Source organism: Python bivittatus, unplaced genomic scaffold (assembly GCF_059951505.1).
Source record: "Python bivittatus isolate LINGU-HERP-01145 unplaced genomic scaffold, Pbiv_v1 ctg000580_np1212, whole genome shotgun sequence".
NCBI lineage: Eukaryota > Metazoa > Chordata > Lepidosauria > Squamata > Pythonidae > Python > Python bivittatus.
The window spans coordinates 21,523,032-21,546,209 of NW_028277087.1; the positions used below are offsets into that span (position 1 = coordinate 21,523,032).

At 39.1% G+C, this 23,178-nt stretch overlaps 1 protein-coding gene and 1 long non-coding RNA gene across 2 annotated transcripts; both read right to left on the minus strand.

The window, feature by feature from the left end:
• Positions 1-599: 599 nt before the first annotated feature.
• On the minus strand, positions 600-21,705 carry SGPP1 (sphingosine-1-phosphate phosphatase 1). The gene is made up of 3 exons (XM_007441268.3): positions 20,279-21,705; positions 4,212-4,301; positions 600-1,408 (listed from the first exon to the last, which is right to left on the minus strand). The coding sequence occupies exons 1-3, from the start codon at positions 20,993-20,995 to the stop codon at positions 860-862; spliced, it is 1,356 nt and encodes a 451-aa protein (XP_007441330.1). The 5' UTR covers positions 20,996-21,705; the 3' UTR covers positions 600-859.
• LOC148214684 (uncharacterized) lies at positions 19,020-20,053 on the minus strand. The gene is made up of 2 exons (XR_015797702.1): positions 20,015-20,053; positions 19,020-19,169 (listed from the first exon to the last, which is right to left on the minus strand). It is a non-coding gene; the product is annotated as an uncharacterized LOC148214684 (long non-coding RNA).
• Positions 21,706-23,178: the final 1,473 nt, after the last annotated feature.

Below are 23,178 nucleotides of genomic sequence, written 5' to 3' on the forward strand. Positions count from 1 at the left end.
AAATGCCTAATTAAAAATAGAATCAGCAAAAATATATTTCTTCCAACAACATATATTGCACTTAAAAAATACCCATTAAAACAGTACTAGAATCTGGATTAAAGTGGGTAAACCCCAATATAAGTTTTAGTTTACAGAATACAAAACTTTTATTTTTATTAATCATGTTGCAACCTACATTTTAAAATATCTACCTCATTTAGTATATGTTTATACCAGTTTCTAGTAGATGTGTTTGTATATATCTCTCTCTCACAGTATATGGTGCATTCTAATTTAGCAACAGAAAGGCACAATTATGAAGCAAAAAATACAGTACATGGAAGTAAGTGGTTTATGTTCACAAATTAAAATTTGGAGTACAGAAAAGGATCTAAAGCCACCAGGTGTTGTAAGCCAAATTTCATTAAGGTTCACTAGCACAGCTCCCTTCTTGTGTTAAAAAAATGTATATATAAATGGAAAAAAGCTTTTTCATTACAGTATAGCCATTTGCCGTGCAGGTATATGACATGGCTTTAATTGACCACAGACAGAGCTTCTGGATCAGCTGTAAACATAATTGTTTTAACATATTCAAATAAAGAGAAAATGGTGCATTTGTAATCTGAGGCAGCAACTGTATTTATCCATACACATAAACCCACACGCTGTTTATAATGTTGTTACAATGGTAAGACTAGACATGGCATTTCTCAAGGACCTGAATCTATAAGGTTTTTAACCAGTATCAAAGATTTGAGCTTACTGCCTGCTACATATTATTTTAGCAGAGGTGATACCATAGCATTTCTCAAAAGGTATACCATTTCTCCCTTAGGTCAACTGTCCATCACTCTTTCCATATGAAGAAAACACATCAGGACAGTCCCATTATGCAAAATAAGGAAGGAACCAAGAAAGTCACTGAGAATCCCACTGCTCCGTAAGTAATATAGCGATAAGGCAGTTCAACCTCCATGTGCTGTCGGGCTTCTCGAATATCTGTACAAGGAACACCAAAGACTTTACAGGCCAGTGGGATGGTGACCTTCTTCATGATCATTCTGACTAGCAACAGAAACACTAATCCAATCAATAATCGCAGTACAGCCTTTCCAAAGAGATGTATGGTGAGGGAGGGAACAAATGGAAGCATTTCTTGCGAGGGATCTGGCATCAGATTCAGCATGTAGTTAACATGAGAGCCACAGGCAATTCCAGCACCACTGCCCAGGATTTCAGCTGTATCTCCTCGGGATGTGCTCCAGGTGTCTAGTGTGAAGGAAAACACCCCCAAGGCAAGATGAAGACTCAAAATGACTAGTGGTGCATATTGGAAAGTTAAGTTGAAATGATCAACCAGATCCACAGTTGGAAGGAAGACTGCCAAGATGAGAATAGCATAAAAAAATCCAGCAATAACATCCTGTTGCAAGAGATAGAAAAAAATAGGTTAGTTAATAACATTTTAAGAATTATGACAGTTTTACTGAATATAAATTAGGTATTTTCAAACTACATTCCCCAGAAAATTTAGAAATGGTTCTGAAATTACACATTCAAAACAAAGGAGGGACAAATAGATAATATGTGCTCATGTTCATTATGCGAAAACATACAGCATGTTTTTCCAACATAGAACAATTATGTGCTCTTTTGGAGAAAGATTTTAATATCAACAGTACCTGACAGTTACTGGGCCAGAATAGTAATGCTGATTATTCATAAATGAAGTATTTGTAGAACAAGATGTCAACAGAGCTTCCACATCCCTGAAAATAGTTTCCTGTGCAAAATTTAAATAATCTCAACCATGTTGTGTCTCTAGTTACCATGAGAAATCTGAACATTTGTAGATCTAGGCAGAGGTTTATTTCCCCTAATGACAACATTACTCCAAGTACAGAGTGTTTGGTGCCGTCCCTGTGTGCACAGCTGCTCATGACAGAAAGGGGGCTATATTTATTTGAGGAAGGAAACCAGCAGGAGCCCCAGGATATCCAATGAGAACAAAGAAACAGTAGGAGGAAACTGTTCCTCCAGAAGAACTGCAGAGAGTAGCTGCAAAATATTTAGATTAAATAGATTAATTTGAATTAATAGATTAATTCAGTGACAAAATGAGATGGACAAACTTTATGGACAAAATGAGCAATGCAACTTTATGTACAAAAACTACATCAAGCTGAGGAATGATATTTTTAAAAATGACATATAAATAATTCTACTGGCATTTTCAATTCCTCTTTACTATTCATATACAAACTGAGTAAGGAAAGCATGTGGAGCCTGATTCCTGGAATTCTTTCCAACCCCTTCAGAAGCAGAAGAGGTCCCATATTTTCTTCTACAAAAAAGTGTGTTCAATCTATGTGCGTATTTCTGCTCTCCCCTAAGGTTGCACTTGAGTGTGTTTATGGATGTGTGTGTGTGTGTACTCTGGGAAGTAAAGGGCTATCACCCCTTCAAGGTAAACCAGATCAGGAAACAGACTCCACAGGATGACTAAAGCTATACTTGAGATGGGCTATAACAGAAATGTGCAAATCTGCCTGTGTCTTCCCTTTAATACCCTGGCAGTGGGGTGGGGGGCAATCTTTGCAATAATTTCCTGCCTCTCTGAATCTAACACAACTTTCTTCTGCACTTGATGTTTCCCTGATGGCACCTGGACTCCTTCTCCAAGGTCATCTCCCTGGCTCCCTACAAGGGCAGGCTGCAGATGCTCCCCTGAGTCACATGACCAGGAAGGACGAGTGTTTAGAATGGAGCAATCCACAATGTTCTGAACTGCTACCTATTGGCTCTCCCACAGGGATACATGATTCCATTTGCAGGAATCTTTCCTGGATCTTTTTTCTCCACAGCTCCAGCCAGATCTAGCCCATTTTTTAGTACCATCTTTCATTTAACAACTTGTCCCTCTTTGAAAAGGAAAGAAAATTGTTTTTATGGTCTACCTTCTTTTAGAAAATGGGAGGGGTGGGAATATAATACAATGAAAAAAGGGCATTCGCAAAGGATAATCTGGTGCACACCATTTCTGCCCCAAATGACAGAAAGGATTAAATAACCTGTTAACACATAAATTATCCCTGTGGGAAAGAGATGGAATGACTATGATTATTAAGACAGTTTAGGTCTACATCTCAAAATGGTCTAGAAAAGGAAACGAACTCCAGATTATTAATTAATTAATTAAATATTATATATGCATAATCTGAAGTGCGAGTGCATGTGTGTGGTATGCATGCACACATACTGGCAAGAATGATCAAGCCTGTAGTATAAGTGCCTGTGCTCAAGACTTTGGCCATTTTAAGCTTCCTTAGTTCAGGGAAGCAAATAAGTTGAGTAGAATTCTGAAGTCGATGCAATATCTTTCATTGATCTGTGGTAAAAGCAAAGACTCCTTCAAGTTGAGCTCATGTATTGTTCTTGGCAGCAACACAGTAGTAAGAAAAGTAGCCTTTTCTTCCTCATTTCTCAACCTAGTCCCAGGGCTGGGGTTTTCTGATGGTCCCACAAAATACTAACCAGATCGAACACTTATCTAGCTTTTTCAAGATCAGCCAAGTGCAGGTACATGCTGCCGCCTCTACACAATCGGTTGTTCTGGGCTCTGACGGGAAAAAAGGGGAACTGCGGCCAGAGGTTAAAAAGAAGGCCAAAAAAGGAAAGAACTGGGCTTCCCTGCTCATTGTGACACAACTTGTTGGTCTGGAGGGAAAATACTCTACAGGAGTCTCCAGCCTAATCATGGTCCAGCATGGTTGCTTTCTGTGGATCCACTCCACAGATGGAATATAAAAACAGCCTGCATTCAGAGTGTTGGACCTTCAGCCTTGAAATGGAGCCAAAGGGGAAAAGTGCAGAGGAGGAGGGCTTAGCCTCTACAGCAGTGTTTTTCAAACTCGGCAACTTTAACTGGCTGGGGAATTCTGGGACTTGAAGTCCACACATTTTAAAGTTGCCAAGTTTGAAAAACACTGCTCTACAGGATGGCAAGACATTTAGACTGGTCTTCTAGGTGGATTTAACTCCTTCCTATCATCTCCATTACCAAATGACCAAACATGGCAGAGCCTACATGTTGCTGTAAGGGATATCATCAGCATTACCTTTTATACTAGAGTTTAAATTGACATAATTATTCAGAACATTATGCAATACAATAAGACCAGTACTGAATGTTAAAGTCGCTTTTAGAATATATGAGTTTTTCTTACCAGAACTGAATGCATTCCCATATATATTCGACTAAAACAAACGAGAGAAGACCAGCAGATTGTAAGAATCAGTCCATATGTGAAAGGATACTAGGGAAAGAAAAAGAAGAAACACTGCTTAGAACCAGATAACTGTATAATTTCCAAACTATTTGCAACTGAATGTTTAGAATACATGAACACCCTCATTCAAAACAGTACAAGCATAAAATATAATTAAAGTGTGATATCTTGGGCATTTTATTAAAAACAGTAAAAGAAACAGAAAAAGGAGCAGTAAATAAAAAACTGCCAAGGCTAGTCAACAATCCCCCCTCCCCCAAAAAACCTAGCAGTAAATGATAAGTAAAAAGTGCCAAATATTTCTGAAAGAATGAAAAAGCAGTTCCAGAACATCCCAAAGATAGAAATGGGCACCAAATATCATTTAGAAGAGGACAATTTCAGGACCTGCACACTATGCCAAAAAGTTCCTTTCTTTCCTTTCAGTATGACATCTGCACTGAAGCAACGTTTGGCTCAGATGTGGAAAACCCACAGCCAAAACTCTTACAGCCATAAACTCGTAGCCAAGAAACTCATTGTGTAATTAGAGTTACTTGCCTATTAGCCTACTCATGCTTATGAGGTTAATAAAACCAGTCCCTTGCAGGCAAAATGAAACACAAATGTGGCAAATAACAAAAATGAATGAGGACAGTATGGGATTGAAGAGATGGTTACCTATTCATTATCATATTTATACATCTAAACACCAAAAGTTTTGGCCTTTGCTCACTCGCTCTCTCTCTCTCTCTATATATATATATATAGTATTAAAGACATTTTTCTACAGAGTAAAAACAATACAAATTTTAAGTTAAAGATAAGAAAAATAGAGTAAAGCAATAGAAAAGTGAAAAAGAAAAAGAAAAGAAGGAAAAAGAAAAAAAGAAAGAATAAAGAAGTCACTTCCGACATTCTTACCAGCAGTTATAATTTATGACAGCAGTACCCTCTCTCTCTAAGGTTACATCAAAGTTTCCTTCTTTCCATAATCTACCATTTCTAATCATCAAATCCATAAATCATCAGTTCATTTTTTTCTTTTTTAACAAAAACTCCATAAGGGGTTTCCAGTCACTAATAAATGTAGTAATTGATCTTTCTCTAAGCAAACAAGTTAATTTTGCCATCTCTGCTAGTTCCGTCATCTTCGCAAACCGTTCCTCCTTTGTGGGTATTTCAGAATCTTTCCATTTTTGCGCATATATTTATCCTGCAGCAGTGATCATATATAAAAATAATCTTCCATGTTTTTTTTCTAGTTGTCTGTCCATTAATCCCAACAAGAAGTTCTGGTTTCAGTTAGTGTTAGTCTTTAAAATTCTTTGTATCAGTATTTGAACCCAAATTTTTCTGGCTTTTTTACAGGCCCACCAAGCATGATAAAATGACCCTTCATGTTGTCCACATTTCCAACATAAATTTGAGGTACCTTTATACATTCTAGATAATTTTTCTGGAGTCATATACTAACGGTACATCATTTTATAAAAATTCTCTTTTAGATTATAACATAATGTGAATTTCAATCCTTTTAACCACATATTTTCCAATGTTCCATTAGTATACTGTGTCCAAAGATCTTAGCCCATTTTATCATACAGTCTTTTACTTGCTCTTCTTCCGTTTAAATTTCAGCAAAAGTTTATACATTTTAGCAATTACATGTTCATCATTTGTGCATAATTAAACCTCAAATTCTGTCTTCTGTTGCTCAGTTCCAAATGTCCTGTTATCTACCTTGAATCTTTCTCTTAACCATGCATACAGAAACCAATGAAATCTAAATCCCTCTGCAACCAGTTGTTCTCTTGATTTCATCTTATATTCTCAGTATTTGCTACTTTTAATGTAGGTAGATAACACTTCAGGACAGGAAGGCCTGGTGCGATATGGTTCATGGGGTCACGAAGAGTCAGACACAACTTAACAACTCAACAACAACAAGATAACACTTCAACTGTAGAAAGTAAATGGTACTGCTTTATTGGAGTTAGTGAAACTATCCGCCTAAGGAAAGAAACAGAATCAGTTCTTACATTCTATTCTTCTTTCAACAAAAGGACTGTTTCTCAGTTAAAGGCAAACTTTCTACATGGAAATCAAAATGTATTAGATTATTTTGTTTGATTTATTATCATTGATTATGTGCCATCAAGTCATTCTCGACTCCTAGCAACCACATAGATAGATTTTCTCCATGATGATCTATCCCTAACCTAGTCCTTCAGGTCTCCCAATGGTGCACTCATCGCCACTGTAACTGAGTCTGTCCATCTTGCTGTTGCTCGTCCTCTTCTTTTGTCCTCTTTTATTATCACAGAAGTCATCAAATTCAAAAGCTCAACCTTGCAATAAACTGGTGAATTAAGTCCAGGGTTACAATCTAGTATTCAGAAAAATAGGGAACAACACACACTCACCATATTTCTGATACAGAGAATGATCACAAACATGAACAGTTATCATTTGCAAAGTCCATTCTGCTTGTCTGCAGCTGAAAGCATTTTAGGAGTTGTTGGAACACTCCAACTTTTCTTTACCATTATTTTGCCTATCTGCTCTAATATTAACAGGCTGTCTTGCTTTCAAAACCTTGTGTTTGTACCACATCTCTCCCTAAGGAATAAGTAACTATGGCTTATGAGAAATGCAAGTACCAGGGCTAGTTAATACAGAACATGATGTGAATTCTGAAGGGCTGTTGCACATAAAGGGACATAAGATATTTTCCTTTCCATATACCATAAAGTTAAAGCATGAAACTCACTATCATAAGATAATTAAAAAGATCCAATTCGTGGAGGATAAGATTATCTGACTAGTGATTGCTGTCAATACCAGTTCCTGGAAGCAAAAGTGCTATTATACTCATGTCTTGCTTGTGAGCTTCTGATAGTCATCTGGTTTTTCATTGTGACAACAGTGTTGGACTAAAAAGACCTTTGGTCTGAACCAACAATAATGTTCCTATGACCATCTGTGACCTTCCAAGGACAGAGAAAAACACTGGCTCAGCTAGAAAGCAATTATGTGTTGAGTATTCTCAGGCATACATAAAGTAGCAAATGCTACTAATAGTTCCTTTAGAGACTTCCACTGATCTATCTCAGCTGTTGTTCCCTATTTCCATGCCATAAGATTAAAATGCAATCCTATAATAACGTACTTATTGGCAATTTGTAGCCTCTCTCTTTTCTATATAAACCACCTAACTACCTAGTTATTGTATTGTCGAAGGCTTTCACGGCCGGAATACGATGGCTGATGTGGGTCTTCCGGGCTGTGTGGCCGTGTTCTGGAAGTTTTGTTTCCTAACGTTTCGCCAGCATCTGTGACTGGCATCTTCAGAGAGCAGGAGCACAGACAGGAGCAGTTCTCTCTGTGCCCTGTCTGTGCTCCTGCTCTCTGAAAATGCCAGTCACAGATGCTGACGAAACGTTAGGAAACAAAACTTCCAGAACACGGCCACACAGCCCGGAAGACCCACACCAGCTACCTAGTCATTATTTTCTTCTATGTCTCCTCATACTAATTTCCCCAAAGATTAGCATGAATTGGCATGGACTGTTTCCCTTTCTTCTTTCAAAAAGTCATGTATATGTGTGTCAGAACCCAGACAATTTTAAAAGAAAAAAATTAAGCTAAGGATAATGTACAGAAGATCACCAAAGAGGGACTGTGTCCAGTTTCACAAATAAAAACTTTGATCACACAATCACAGCCTTGAGAGAAAACATCTAGACAGTTGGAAACTACCACATTATTTGTCAAACTTAATTCACTGGTTTAGAAATTTAGTGTTTCGTTTAATTTATAGGCTGCCTAATTCCATTATGACTCTGGACAGCATAAAGTATCAATTTAACACAGCAGAATACAAACAATACCAAAAAATGTCCAGAAAAATAACACAGAATTCTCACAAACCAATCAGCCCCGCAAGAGGTTCATTTAAATATAAATTCTTTTTCAGGAAACTCTGAAAGCTATACTTCTGTAAAGAAACTAGGGCCTATATAGATAAAACTTCAGCAAATAAATAATCTAAGTCCTGGTCCATTTCCTACATCATGCTTAACTATGATTTACTGAAGAACACACAATTAATTGGACAATTTATACACAAGCCATAAATCATGGTTTAGAAACAAGTAAACATTAAGCCAAAACTAAAACCAAATTCTGGCTTAACAGTGTATTGTATGAACCATGCTGTTCACATCACATATAACATATATAACTGTATGAACACACTGTTTGCAAGAAAAGAACCAAGCTCAGAGAACCCCAAGGACTCCACAGTTCAACCCTGAGCTACACATATTCACCTTTACTGAGACCACATACTACCCATTACCCTTCTACCAGCCTTTTCATTTCTTAAATTTTCTCCCTTGCAGTAATTTTTTCACTTTTAGTAAATATTCTGACAAGGTATACCAAATCACCTACTTTTAGTTTTATGTGTAGCTTACAATTGTTCACTGTGTTCATTATTTTCCCAGTCAAACACGACTACCTTAGTTTTTAATGTAATTTTCAGATCCAGGCTCCTCATTTCATCTGTGATGGTAAAAGGTACCCTTCTACGCACACATGTAAGCCGCATTCACTACCAAACCTATAAGTCCCTCCCCCCAACCTGCACATATGAACTGCTTAAAGTGCCCTTGTAAGAAAACAGTCACAGCAAGCTGAAGTGACCCTGAGTGGTGACAGGGAGAAGACCCAGCCAGAAACCGGTGGCCCAGTAAACCAGATTGTTTCTATTCACTGACCATATCTCGAAGGTAGTATGGCTAGCATGCTGACCTAGTAGGAAGGGATAAATGGGTTTGCCTAACATACTCCACTGTCATGCTGTAATTTCCACTGTGTCTGCCTTTTTCTTTGTCTTGCCTTTGCAATGTAGTGGGCCAAAGATACATAAGCCTTGGTTCTCCTTTTGCTCATGGCCACTCAGCAAAGTATCAAAGCTTTGCTGGGGGTTCAGTATATACTGTATTATTGCTTGTATGCATGCAAATAAAATTATGTTGTATCTTCAAAGTGATTTGGTTGTGTTAGGTGAGCCAGTTTTGGACACAACACATCGTACATTCTATCTAATATTTGCCACAAATTATTCAAGTTCTCAGCATCATCTGCACACATTTGGATGAACATTTATACCCCCAATCAATACACCCACCACCAGCATTCTGTCGACATTTATCCATAAACACATTAAATATAGAAGGGGACAGGACTGATTCTCTTCTGACTCCTTGTTCAGTGCTAAAGCATTCACTAAGTAATCAATTTATTCTCATGTATGGTTTGCTACCTTCATATATTGTTCTTGTTGCTTTCAGCAACCACCTTCAACTCTACCTTCATGTAAAACATTCCATAATGCTAGCCTATTTACTTTATCATACACTTTCTCTAAATCAATAAATGTACAATAAACTTCTCAAGTCAATACATTCTCAGTGACCCATTGAAGAACAAAAATCTGCTCTGCACATTTCCTGCCTGGCGTAAAGCCACACTGCATTTCCTGAATTTTATTCATTGTCATCCCTTTATAAACTTTGCAACTCCAAACTTTCCAACTGTTGAACACCTTCCCAGGAGCACTTAATAAAGTCATAATCCCCCTACAGTTTGTGCATTTACTCTTGCTACCTATCTCTTTGCAAGAGGGACAATAATGGTATTTCTTCAACCAGCGGCCTTCTCACTCATGTTAAATAACTTGCACAGCTATTCCAGAAGCAAAACACACTGATATTTTAATATTTCTCTAGTTATACCATCTATTCCTGCAGCCTTACCATTTTTTCAGGATTCTCAACAACCCTTATGATTTCCTTTTCATCGTTTTTTTTTCTTGGACACTAACATTTATCACATTCATTCCAATTCCCCTCTTTAACATATCACTATCATTCCCATGTAAATCTCCAAAATACTCCTTTCAGCATTCCCTTACTTCATCCCAATCATTCCACTATTTTCATTATTAATTTCCAGCTGGTGGCTCCTTGCTTAGCACTCTTCCCTGACTTTTAAATAATTTTTTTTTATTTCCATCAGAATTGCTTGGCATTTTCTCTGCCTCTTTTAATCATAATGATTCCTTGCTTTCTTTGACTCTGCAACCATTTTGGAACTCTCTTTTCCTCTTTATCAATGTTTCTCAACCTTGGCAACTTTAAGATGCATGGACTAACTCCCAGAATTCCATGCTGGCTATGGAATTCTGGGAGTTGAAGTCCACACATCTTAAAGTCGCTAAGGCTGAGAAACACTGCTCTGTATACACATTATACAATATATAAATATCTTTTTCTCTCTGTATACATTATACAGCCTTTGTCTCGTCCTCATTTTTGCAGTAATCATTTATAATATGCATTCTTTCTTTATTCCATCTTAATTTTTTTTTAAATAAATTGACTATTTCACTTCATCATTCCACCAAATATCCTTTCTCATACTTCCCATTGGTGGAACTCCACACATTTCTGGCTTCTTTTCATTGTGTTCCAACCAGCTTCCATATCTTCTTTCCTTACATCCATTTTCCATTCATTCTGTCCAGATATAACTTTTTCATATAAGACTTGTACCTTCTTCTCTTGTGGTTGTACTAACTTCACTCTTGCTTCTTTAATTTCTTTCCTTTCCTTCCATGTCTATTTTTTCCCAAGATCCACTCGACACTACAAAAGAAATGTCTGTCCCACATTCAGAACTTCTCATCACCTTTATATTATTCATTAATTCTCTCAATGTTTTATCATGAACAATCAATTCAATCATGGATTTACAGTACTGTGGAAAGGTTTTAGGCAGGTGTGAAAAAATGCTGTAAAGTAAGAATGCTTTCAAAAATATATATTGTATTTGTTTATGTTTATCAATTTACAAAATGCAAAGTGAGCAAATCAAATCAATATTTGGTGTGACCACCCTTTGCCTTCAAACCAGCATCAATTCTTACACTTGCACACTTTGTACACTTGCACAAAGTCAGGGATCTTGTAGGATTAGAGTCAGGTGTATGATTAACCATTCATTCATTCATTCAATTTTTCAGCCGCCCATCTCCCCCCAGTGGGGGAACTCTTATTATTATACCAACCAATTATACCAAGCAGGTGCTAATGATCATCAATTTCATATGTAGGTTGAAACACAGTCATTAACTGAAACCGAAACAGCTGTGTAGGAGGCTTAAAACTGGGTGAGGAACAGCCAAACTCTGCTACTAAGGTGAGGTTGTGGAAGACAGTTTCATGTCACAGGTCATACACCATGGCAAGACACAAGGTAGTTATACCACATCAGCAAGGTCTCTCCCAGGCAAAACTTTCAAAGCAGACTGGGGTTTCAAGATGTGCTGTTCGAGCTCTTTTGAAGAATCACAAAGAAATGGGCAATGTTGAGGACCAGAGACACAGTGGTCGGCCAAGGAAACAATGCAGCGGATGGAAGACACATCATGCTTACTTCCCTTTGACACTGGAAGATGTCCAGCAGTGCCATCAGCACAGAACTGGTGGAAACCAGTGGGACCCAGGTACACCCATCTACTGCCTGGAGAAGTCTGGCCAGAAGTGGTCTTCATGGAAGAATTGCGGCCAAAAAGCCATACCTCCAGCGTGGAAACAAGGCTAAACGACTCAACTATGCATGAAAACATAGGAACTGGGGTGCAGAAAAATGGCAGCAGGTGCTCTGGACTGATGAGTCAAAATTTAAAAGATTTGGCTATAGAAGGAGGCAGTTTGTTCACCGAAGAGCTGGAGAGCGGTACAAGAATGGGTGTCTGCAGGTAACAGTGAAGCATGGTGGAGGTTCCTTGCACATTTGGGGCTGCATTTCTGCAAATGGAGTTGGAGATTTGCTCAGGATCAATGGTGTCCTCAATGCGGAGAAATACAGGCAGATACTTATCCATCATGCCATACCATCAGGGAGGTCTGTGACTGGCCCCAAATTTATTCTGCAGCAGGACAACAACCCCAAACATACAGCCAATGTCATTAATCTTCAGCATAAAGAAGAACAAGGAGTCCTGGAAGTGATGGTTTGGCTCCCACAAAGCCCTGATCTCAACATCATTGAGTCTGTCTGGGATTCCATGAAGAGACAGAAGGATTTGAGGCAGCCTCCATCCACAGGAGGTCTGTGGTTAGTTCTCCAAGATGTTTGGAACAACTTACCTGCCGAGTTCCTTCAAAAACTGTGGAGGTGCACCTAGAAGAATTGATACTCTTTTGAAGGCAAAGGGTCACGCCAAATATTGATTTGATTTCGATTTCTCTTCTGATCGCTCACTTTGCATTTTGTAAATTGATAAACATAAACAAATACAATATATCTTTCTGAAAGCATTCTTACGTTACAGCATTTTTTCACACCTGCCTAAAACTTTTGCACAGTACTGTATATTTATTCCATGCACTTATGAATAGACCAAATAATTCCTTATTTTCTCCAAAGAATAATTTGTGAATGGTCTTGCATTTGCTGACAACTGAAAAGTTGCTGAAAAGAAGGGACTGGGCAGGAGGTACACCTGGCTGCAGATGGTGCTGCTGAGGATGGCTTTGAAGATTATCCTCCCAGCAACCTGGGAGAAGTAAAACTTCTCCAAACCAGATTCTTGGAGATCAAAAGCTTGTTCAAATATACCAAACAAGGGTGAAATCTTTATTCCACTATACAGTATAACTAACAGAGAATGGGCATTCTTTCAACATTTTAGAATCATTCTCTCTGCAATCATATATTTAGAGGAAAAAGTGAGAAGAATTTATTTACTTATTTAAGTTCATTAGCTGCCCAGCTCCCATGGATTCATCGTATTAATGATGGCAAAGATATTTAAAGGTTAAGGATGATTTCTGTTTCCACCAGCCTCACTGTTTTTTCCCCTTAAGAAATTATGATTATTCTTGTTTTTCGAAGTCAGACTGCAAACTGTGGACTATTGAATATTAAAATGGAGAGTCATATATCACTGTTACAAACAACAACATAATGTAAAATTCATTTAGAGGCAACATTTATGTCACTTTTTCTATATAGAAACTTATTGTTGTATATACAGGTTTGTGAATTCTATAATGGAGGAATAATGTTGTATTCCCCATGAATATAAGGAGAAGGCTAATGAAAAACCTCTATAAATCAGAGGACAAGTAGAAAAAAGGGTTTATGTCACTATATCTCTCACAAGTACACTCCATTATACTCAAGTGAGGTTTATTCCTGGGAATTTGCACACACAGCTTAATTGTCTGAAATCTTATTGGTATTCTTTTTAATGTAAGCATGACTGAAATCAACAGCAAAGCATGTTGAAACAAAAACAATTTACCAGAAAACTGTTGCTTGGCAGCATTCAGAAACAAGTACATAAGGGAAAAAGACTCGAGTTAAGATTTCTTCATTAGGCCAGAGAGTGATCTGGCAACCTTTGTGGTTCTACAAATATTGGCTATTAGGCGTTTTAAATTTTCACTATTTGAGAAACTCCATTTCTGTTTTTTTTAACATCCTCTTGTAGCTGATATTTTTATCCTGAGAATATCTTGGAGAGAAGCTTTGCCAAAGAATTCTTCCTCCTTCTAGATTAAGCGAGTGCCAATAGCTTTTAGAAAAGAACAACAGTTTCAGGAAGCATACGGAAACAATTCATCTCAAATGCTTATGTGGTCAGGCTTTGAAAAGATACTCATCTCAGGAATGAAGTGTTAAATGCTTTAAATTTACTGCACAATGGTTTATAAAGTAGACATCAACCAAAAAAAAACCAGCCACATATAATTTAAAAAAAATCTGAATGGACACAGTTGGACATGAATTCTATGGCAAGACATACCACTTCATGGCACCATCACTGTCTTCTCTTGTTTATTCAATGATTTATTAAATTTATATCCCATCCTTCTGTTGCTCAAGGTAGTGCGCATAATGCTCACTCCTCCCACTTTTCACACAAAACAATTCTGTGGGATAAATTGGATCAACAGAGAGTGACTGACCCAAACTCTTCCAGTGAGCTTCCATGGCTGAGCGTGGACTTCAGCTTTACTCACCTTAATCACTACACCACCACTACACTCATTCAGAAAACAATCCAGATTTCAACCAAGCTCACAGCCATAATGTAGCTTGTATGGACACAATGTTCGCTGAGCCTCATTTCTTAATCATTTTTGGAAATTGCTTCTTAACTGCTTTTTAGCTATTAGGAACCTTTGCAATGGCATGTTTTAGACCACCAGGTGAGTCTCCTTCAATCCTTTGTGAAAGAGGTTTTAAATATAAGTTTAAGGACTTTAAAAAAATCTCTTTTTTTGGAATAAACAGAAAAAGGGTGATTAGAATGTTGATTTTGGAAAGTTACAAACAGATTAAGGGTTCAGATGGATTTGACATAAGATTTTGAAATTAATTATAAGAATCCCTCCCATGGGAAAATGCTGTTGTTTTGAACTCTTAAAAAAAAATGATAGGATGAGACGGAAGGTGGGACACTAGAGGGAACCAGAAGGATCTAAGATTACAAATAAAGGAGAAGAATACTTAAATTTGATTTACTAATGCAGAATGGAGCAAAATGCTTTAACACTGGATGTATTGAGGGATATTTGTGAGCAATGGACCCAGAAGTTAATTTCAAAATGTCTGCCATTATAGATAGACTATATTTAAAAAAAGTTATGGAAGAGGAACAAGTTTTACCAAACAATATTGAGATTGATCTGAAAGTGGATTTTAAAATGACAGGCTATAAGAATGATATGGAAATAGATGATCCAATGGATATACAAATGAAACCGGCTGATGTCTTAATAATTAAATTTGTGTATTTGTTAATATACAAATAACAAACCAAAAGAGTAACATGGATAACTTTCCTATATTGGATTTACAAAAGAGACTTGTTAAAGTTTTGAAGGATTTTGTGAGAAGGAACAAAGAAAAAATGAAAAGAAATCAAGCTAGGACAGTATTTATGAGATTAAAGATCAAGATTGTTAAAAGTAAAAGGAAGGAATATAAAGTTGATTTCTCTGATCAAGGTTAAAATAGATATGTTGTTATCTCTGGTAACCCTTAATAGAATTTTGATGACCAGGACTGAAACAACAAAGCTTTAAAGATTTATTTATAGATAAGAGATGAGATATGGGAAGAAGATATCATTTATTGCATTTTAAGAGAAGGTGATAAGTTACTAAAATTCTTTATATTTGTTGTGATGAAGGGGGAAGTCATTTCTTTATATATTTCTTTTCTTTTTCTTTACTATATTCTTATCTTTCTTTTCTGTTTTTTTTTCTTTTCTGCACTTTCTATTTTTTCTTTTTATACTTTTATTTTTTGTTTATCTTTTTAATCATAATATTTAATAAAATTACTATTAAAAAAAGAAAACAATCCAGTGATCACTTTCAAATATGAATCTATTGATCAGCAAATGCAGGAAATGTTTTATTTAAAGCTACTTACTTGTGGCACAAAGCATATAATTTTTTTTTAATGCAATGAAATAATGTTTTATATTAGAACACTAAAAAGTAGTTTATATAATAGCTGTCAGCAATGGAACCATGATGGAGGACTTGGATGAGGGGGTTCAAGGTCATGGGGAGAAGCATCTCCTCAGCCCACAGCCTGAGCGTGTGAAAGCAAAGAGGATGAGACTGGTACCACCCTAAGGAATTCGTAGTGTTTAGTTGCAGACTTTGGGAGTTAGAGTTAGTCTGGTGAGCTTCTGTCTAGCACGTGTAAGCTAATAAATTAACTGAGCTATTCCAGAACCATCCCATGGAGTTTCTTGGGCTGAACCTGACAGAAACTTGCATAAGATGTCACCAAGGAGGTGACTTTAGGGTGGGTACTGGCAGTGGTCAATTCATCCTTGCAGGAGGGGGTATTCTTGAAGCTTTTTAAGGAGGCTTTGGTCTGCCCCCTCCTCAAGAAACCATTGCTAGATCCCACCCTTCTGGACAATTTTTGTCCAGTCTCCCACCTTCCCTTTCTAGGAAAGGTGGTGGAAAAGGTGGTCACACGGCAGCTTCAGAGGATCCTGGAGGAAACGGATTATCTGGACCCCTATCAGTCAGATTTCAGGCCCGGTTATGGGACAGAAACAGCATTGGTCGCACTTTTGGAGGATCTCTGGTGAGAGTGGGATGAGGGTAGTGCATCCATCCTTGCTCTTCTTGATCTCTCAGCGGCTCTCAATACCATCAACCATTGTATCCTTTTGGGTCAGCTGCAGGAGTTGGGGCTGGGTGGCACAGTGCTGTGCTGGTTCAGCTCCTTTCTCCAAGGCTGAACCCAATCGGTGTTGATAGGGAGCAAGAGGTCCACTTTGTGGGGTGCCTCAGGGTTCGGTGCTCTCACCACTCGTATATAACATCTACATGAAACCGTTGGGTGAGATCATTCGGCACCATGGAATGAGGTATCATCAGTATGCTGATGATACCTAATTATACATCTCCATCCTGGGTGACCTAAGTGATGCTATGGCTACCCTCTCGCAGTGCCTGGAGGCTGTAGGGGCCTGGATGGGGGTCAACAGGCTTCAACTGAACCCTGGTAAGACGGAGTGGCTGTGGGTACAGGGAGCCTCAAGATCTAGAAGTTTATCATCTTTGGTTCTTGACAGGGTCGCACTGCCCCAGACACACCGGGTGTGTAATCTGGGGGTCCTCCTGGACTCACAACTCCTGTTCGAAGAGCAGGTGGCAGTCATGGCTAGGAGGGCCTATGTGCAACTTCATGTTGTGCAGCAGTTACACCCCTTCCTCGATTGGGAGGCCCTCCGCACGGTCACTCATGCCCTGGTCACCTCCCCGTTGGATTACTGCAATGCGCTCTACATGGGGCTACCCTTGAAGAGTATCCGGAAGCCACAGCTAGTGCAGAATACAGCAGCACAGACAGTTCTGAATGCCCCTGGAGGGGCACATATACAGTAACACCACTGTTACGCGAGCTGCATTGGTCCAATTCAAGGTGTTGGTTATCACCTTTAAAGCCCTTCATGGAACAGGACCAGGTTATCTGAGGAGCCTTCTTGCCCGTTATATCAGCCTGCCCCACTCGGTCTGGCAGAAGGGGCATGTTGCAGATTCCACCAGTCAAGGAATTTCAACTGGTGGGGTCTAGGAAGAGGGCCTTTTCTGCTGTGGCCCCTGCTCTGTGGAACAACCTACCTCCCGAGATGCGGTGTGCCCCCACTCTCATAACCTTTAGAAAAGGTAATGAAACATTTGCAAGAAAACAGCCAAGCTCAGAGAACCCCAAGGACTCCACAGTTCAACCCGGAGCTACACATATTCTCTTCTATTGACTAAAAGTTCTATATGCCACCCAGAGTCACTTTGAGTTGTGCAGCCCCATAAATCCATGAAATAAATAAATACTGAAATCTTTCCTTATAGTAGATGCATTCTAAATGTGTAATTATTTAGATTGCCATTTCTGCAACTTTTCCGGCTCTAAACTATCCTTTTTAAGGAGTGGAGACCTGAAGTATACATAGTATTCCAAGTCTTCACAGATTTATAAAAGGTCATTATTATATTGACTGTTTTATTTTTAATTCCCTTGCTAATAATTCCAAAAGAGTAATTTACCTCATATGTCTTCATATTTATTCTTTAATTTAAAAGTTCACTAATATTTTTAAACTATGTGTCAGAGATGGGAGTTCCATTTTAATATGACTTAAAAACAATTTTGACTTACTGATTAAACTGTACATGAAGCACTGAAGACTTGCCTCTGACATTTATACATTAGAGGTTTCTATAGATACTGCAGCCTCAGCAACACTTCATTATATTAACAAAATGCCTGATTGCTCCTCAACTAGCAGAATTTGAAATCTTTATGAGATACTCATACCTCCTATCACTCAGCTCGTTAGGGTCCCAGTAATAATAATATCTAAAATGAGTATATCTCACATTCTTCCAAGGAATCCTCTTTAAACATTTTTGGGGAGGAAAAAATGACATGTGGATAGTCTAATTTATTGAAGGCCAATATTCCCAAGGCTTCATATTGCTAGATTTAAAATATTATCAAATAACTACATAGTACTGTTTATTCGCTCTCAAGCAGTAATCCAGACATTTTCACATTCTGGAATATAGTATGCTAGATTTCTAGAACATGCTAAGTACAGTCCTACTATTTCTGAACAGAAAAAAATCAGTTAACCCCAAAGGTGTACTACTGGATGGCTGCACAGATGGAAGAAGGTAGGGATTTCTTATACTAAGATAAATCAGCTTTGTGTTTTTGCAACAGCAATAGCCTTCATAGACTGTTCTACATAATAAACTGCCATTCATTCAACTATCGATTACTAATTTTCCTGATGTCTTAGATAACAAGGCATGGCCAGTGATAAGCATGCTGAGATTAAAATATAAACATTTTAAAGAAAACACTAAGTTGTACAGCCCCCTCCAGAAGAATTCTGCTCAGAACAGTCTCCATGATGAAAGGGAGGATAAGCTTAATACTAGTTCCTTCCTCTCTCTGTAACTTCCCTGGCCTTTTGGAGCAGATTGACAGGGAAGAAATCTCTTCATTTCACTAGACTGGAAGTCTTCTGCAGAAAGAAAAACCCTTTTAAAGTACAGAAGGAAGACTTTCAATCTTAGCCAATACAGTAGTTTAAAAATAACACAAGGAGATATGAAAGTTAAACAGAACTTCACTAACAGAATCATGAATACAACTTTTATTAACATAGTAATATGTATTTTGTCATAATTATGTCATAATTATGTCAAAAGTAATGTCATAATTCCTGTCCAAGCAAATTCATTCCTGTCTTGGCCAACATCTTAGATGGTTTCCAGAGACACACAAAAGCTTTATGGAAGAAAAACATGAAAAACAACAGTAGAATGAATAATAAATCCTTCAGGGCAGTGTTTCTCAACCTGTAAGATATGAGGACTTCAACTCCCAGAATTCCCCAGCCAGCCATGAGATGGGTGGAATCTCTAGAGTATTCAGGTGAAAGAAACTCAAACTCCTTAGTGCTTCAGGATGGTTGCTGTCTATGCAACAAACAAAAATTCACACATCCATTTGTGCAGCCATTATCTTTATCAGTTTGCTTGTTCAGGCTCTGCTGAACTTACTAGATGCATTTTAGATGTGGATATGGATACAATTCTTCTTATTCAGAAATACTAGCTATTGCATTAGGACCAAAATCTGCATGCTCAGATGGAACACATACTTATGAAGGTTTACTTGGAAAGATAAGACTACATAAATTTGCACACCTACTGGAATAATACAGTGCAATATTCAAGAAAATCTGCGTAGAACTGCACAGTTAAGTTGACACCTCACGTAAATAGAGTCATACTTAATCTAGGCATTATCTCAAACTGAATAGGGCCTATTCCCCATACTTATATTACAATTAGAAATTACTGTGTTAGGTTACCAGAACAATTCTAAAGTAAAGTTAATGGTTTAAGGTAGGAGAAATTCTGTAATGCTTTATTGGTCTCCTCTGTGAATTATATAAACATCTAATCCAACTCAGTAATACAGAAAATACTTCCAAATACCAACTAAGGGAACAGAAAGTAAATCCACTGTATTATTTTATTTTCAAATCCAAGTTTGACCTATATCATCTGGCTTCAAGACTAATTCCCATGCAGCAAAAGCAATAAATAAAACATCCCAATGCTTACCAATAATATCTCAATGAGAAGGTTTGTTTGGAATATTCTAAAGAGAAGCAAAATTCAGAAAAGTAGTTATCAGCATATTAATCCTGGAATTTTTATATAAATGATCAAATCTGCTAGTTGTCTAAGTATTTACCTGGGAACAAATACTTTCCATTTTAAAATGGATTTAAAAAGTAAACGCAGTGTTTCATATATTCAGCAAATTATTTCACCAGCAGTGAAGAAACATTAAGTGTCTTAATATAAACAGAACTGAGTTCTTACCTGCCACCGTCCATAACTGAGTAAGAACAGTGTTACAGGGATGACGGTGCCTGACATGGCATGCGTGGAGGGCATGCTGTATTCAGAATTGTAGAAAACTTCCAGCTTCACTACTGGTGGAGAAGCAGGCCTTGGCCAACGGATAATATCCTTAGTACACTGGCCCAAGTACATTGTCCAAACCCACATGATGATGATTCTCCTGCACAGCCAAGCATCCACATTCCAGAAGCAGAAGGGGAAAAACATGATATAGAAAAGTTCATTGCCCAGTTCTGTGCCCAAGCTGAAGAGGTAATAAAGGAAAAGGTTACGGATTCTGAACTTCTGGGATATGGATTCTCCAGTCAGAGAGTTGCGCCGAGGATGCTTTTTTGAGGCCCGCTTTTGCTGCTTCTGCTTTTCTAGGGAGGTTTGCTGGGATTCCACCCCACCGGCTTCTTTAGAAACTACCCCACTCCTCATAGCATTCGAGTGGTTCTCAGTATTTTTCTCCTCCATGTTAAAAGAATCCGGGAACCGACAGCGCCTGCCACTTTCGCCCTCTGTCTTGGCAACGGTGCCGTTCCCATTGGCCAAGAGATGTTCTGTGTCCACCAACTGAGCAGAGGAGAGAGACCTCCAGTCTGGTAATGCTTCTACACCGCATAGTTTTTGGAAACGGGCAACTTTCTCTGCATCTTGTAGGTAACAAATCAGGCGATGGAACAGGGGCATGCTAGTTCTTCTGTCAGGCGACAACTCAACCAGGAAAATCCGAAATCCAGGATGGAAGAAATACCAAAGCAAGGAAAGAGATCTGGAAGCACTTCAGGGTAATTTTCTGTTTTCAGCAGAGGCCACAAGCAGGGGAGTCCCCTACAGCGAGGAGTGGCTTACAAAACAGGGGAGCCGCTTCAGCAAATGACACAGGCACAGGACCTGTGGGTGCGGGGAAGGAGCAGGACAGGTGTGACTGCTGGGAAGGACACAAACCGAGCTGCCTGGAGAAAGGAAGGGGAGAAGCAACGGGAGCAGTACTGTATATGGGGCAGAAGAGGAGGAGCTTCAGGTTAGGGAGGGAGGAAGCGAAGAGAAACGAAAAAGCGAAGCGAGACTAGATTGCGGACAAGGACCCAGGAGAGGAGGAGGGCGGTTTCACCCGCGGGGGCGCGAAGCTGCTGAGAACGGGTTCACCTCCAGAAAAGAGGGAAGCAAAAGGCGCTCCTGCAGGGCAAGCTGACGAGCGGGCAAAGAACAGCTCCGGAAAGGAAATCCCGATCCGACCGAAAAAGGCGGCGGCGGCAATCGGGCACTCGCTCAGTAGATCCAGCCGTCGTTCCGCCGCACATCCCCAGACAGCCTCTCCCCACTTTCGCTGCTCGGCGCAGCTCCAATCCCCTGTAAGTCCCGCCTGCAGCTGTGGCGGCTCTTACTTAGCGGGGACGCGCGCACGCGCGATTAATCCCTGTCCGAAGAATCCGCGGCGCGCGAGCGCGCACGCCAGACACGGACCGCAGGGCGTGCGCGAGCTGGCGGGGGGGAAGGAGGGAGGCGGGCGGCGCCCAGGTGTCCCCTTCTACGATCTGTTTATTAATCGAATTTATATCCCACCTTTTGGCCGCGAATGTCGCTTCCCTAAGGCATCTAACAAAAGCCCACCAAAATAGATAATCACAGTATTAAAGCGAATAAAAATACATAAATAATACAATGCAATTAACAGCACCAGCCTGTTTCTGGAGCTGACAAGTCTGCCTAAAGACAAACCCTTCTATGCGCCTCCACGTGGAGGTCTTTGGACCGTCCAGAATCAGCTCAGCACCTCTGTGATCTAAATGCTGTTTCTGTGTTGAGCAGTTGATGATTTACTCCAGGACAGCCAAGAAAACAAAGAAGTGGATCATTGAACAAAGCAACCCAGAGTATCTCACTCGAGGCACAAATGACCAAGTTCAAATGATCCTACTTCGGGCCCATTATGCGAAGACCCAGCTCTCTGGAGGAGGCTCTGATGCAGCAAAAGGTGGAAGGAAACAGAAGAAGAGGATGACCAGCATAGCAAGGTGGATGGTCTCAGTTACAGTGGTGATGGGTGTTGCAAGACCTGAAGGACCAGGTTAGGGACAGCTGGTCGTGGAGAGAATCTATCTATATATCTCTGAGAGTCAACATCAACTTGATGGCATATAATAAATCAATCAGTTGCAATATATATTAGGCATATCAGTGGAATTTGGTTTTGATTTAAGTATGCAGCTTTGTGGTGCTTATGGGGGTTCATTTTCCCATCTGCAGGAGATTCTTTGATGGCTTTACAGCTCCAAGTCATAGGAATAATTCTCTTGAAGCAGCAATTCAGGATGAGGCAGTGATTCAATTACGTTCTTTACTCCTTCTCAGTGTTTTGGAGAGGAGAACTGGTGCCAATATGGAAGGGGTAAAGACATCCAAGGTGGAGCTAACCCCCAAATCTCTTGGCAGGGAACTCTACAGTGTGGGAACTGCTATCAGAAGATTCTCTCTTGCAGACCACTAAGTGCATGTAGAGAAAAAGCTCTCTCTCATTGACCCTAAAACCCCAGCAGTTTTAAGTTAACCAACAAACTAGGGATAACTAAACCATGCAGCTGTATTTCCCCTCTAAGCAGTTAAAAACATCACCAAATCAATATACCTATATTGCTGTGAGATTCTGTGCCTCTGATTTGGTGATGTTTTTAACTGCTTAGAGGGCAAATACAGCTGCTAAAAAGGGCAGGATATATTAATGTCAAAGAGATTTGTTTATGAAGATGCTCAGTTATCCAGGTGGAATTGTCTGGAGGCTGAGCCATGGCAACTGGACTTCTTTTCTTTTTTGGTAGAGACGTTTCGCTACTTGTCCAAGCAGCTTCTTGGACAAGCAGCAAAACATCTCT

What these genes read in the sequence shown, in the direction of transcription:
- SGPP1 (XM_007441268.3), bottom strand. Translation starts at nt 20,995, where the DNA reads ATGCCCCTGTTCCATCGCCTGATTTGTTACCTACAAGATGCAGAGAAA. An exon ending in TCAGTTATGGACGGTGGCAG is followed by an intron (nt 4,302 to 20,278) that starts GTAAGAACTCAG and finishes TTCTTTCCCTAG; the next exon opens with TATCCTTTCACATATGGACT. An exon ending in TGGGAATGCATTCAGTTCTG is followed by an intron (nt 1,409 to 4,211) that starts GTAAGAAAAACT and finishes CTCTTGCAACAG; the next exon opens with GATGTTATTGCTGGATTTTT.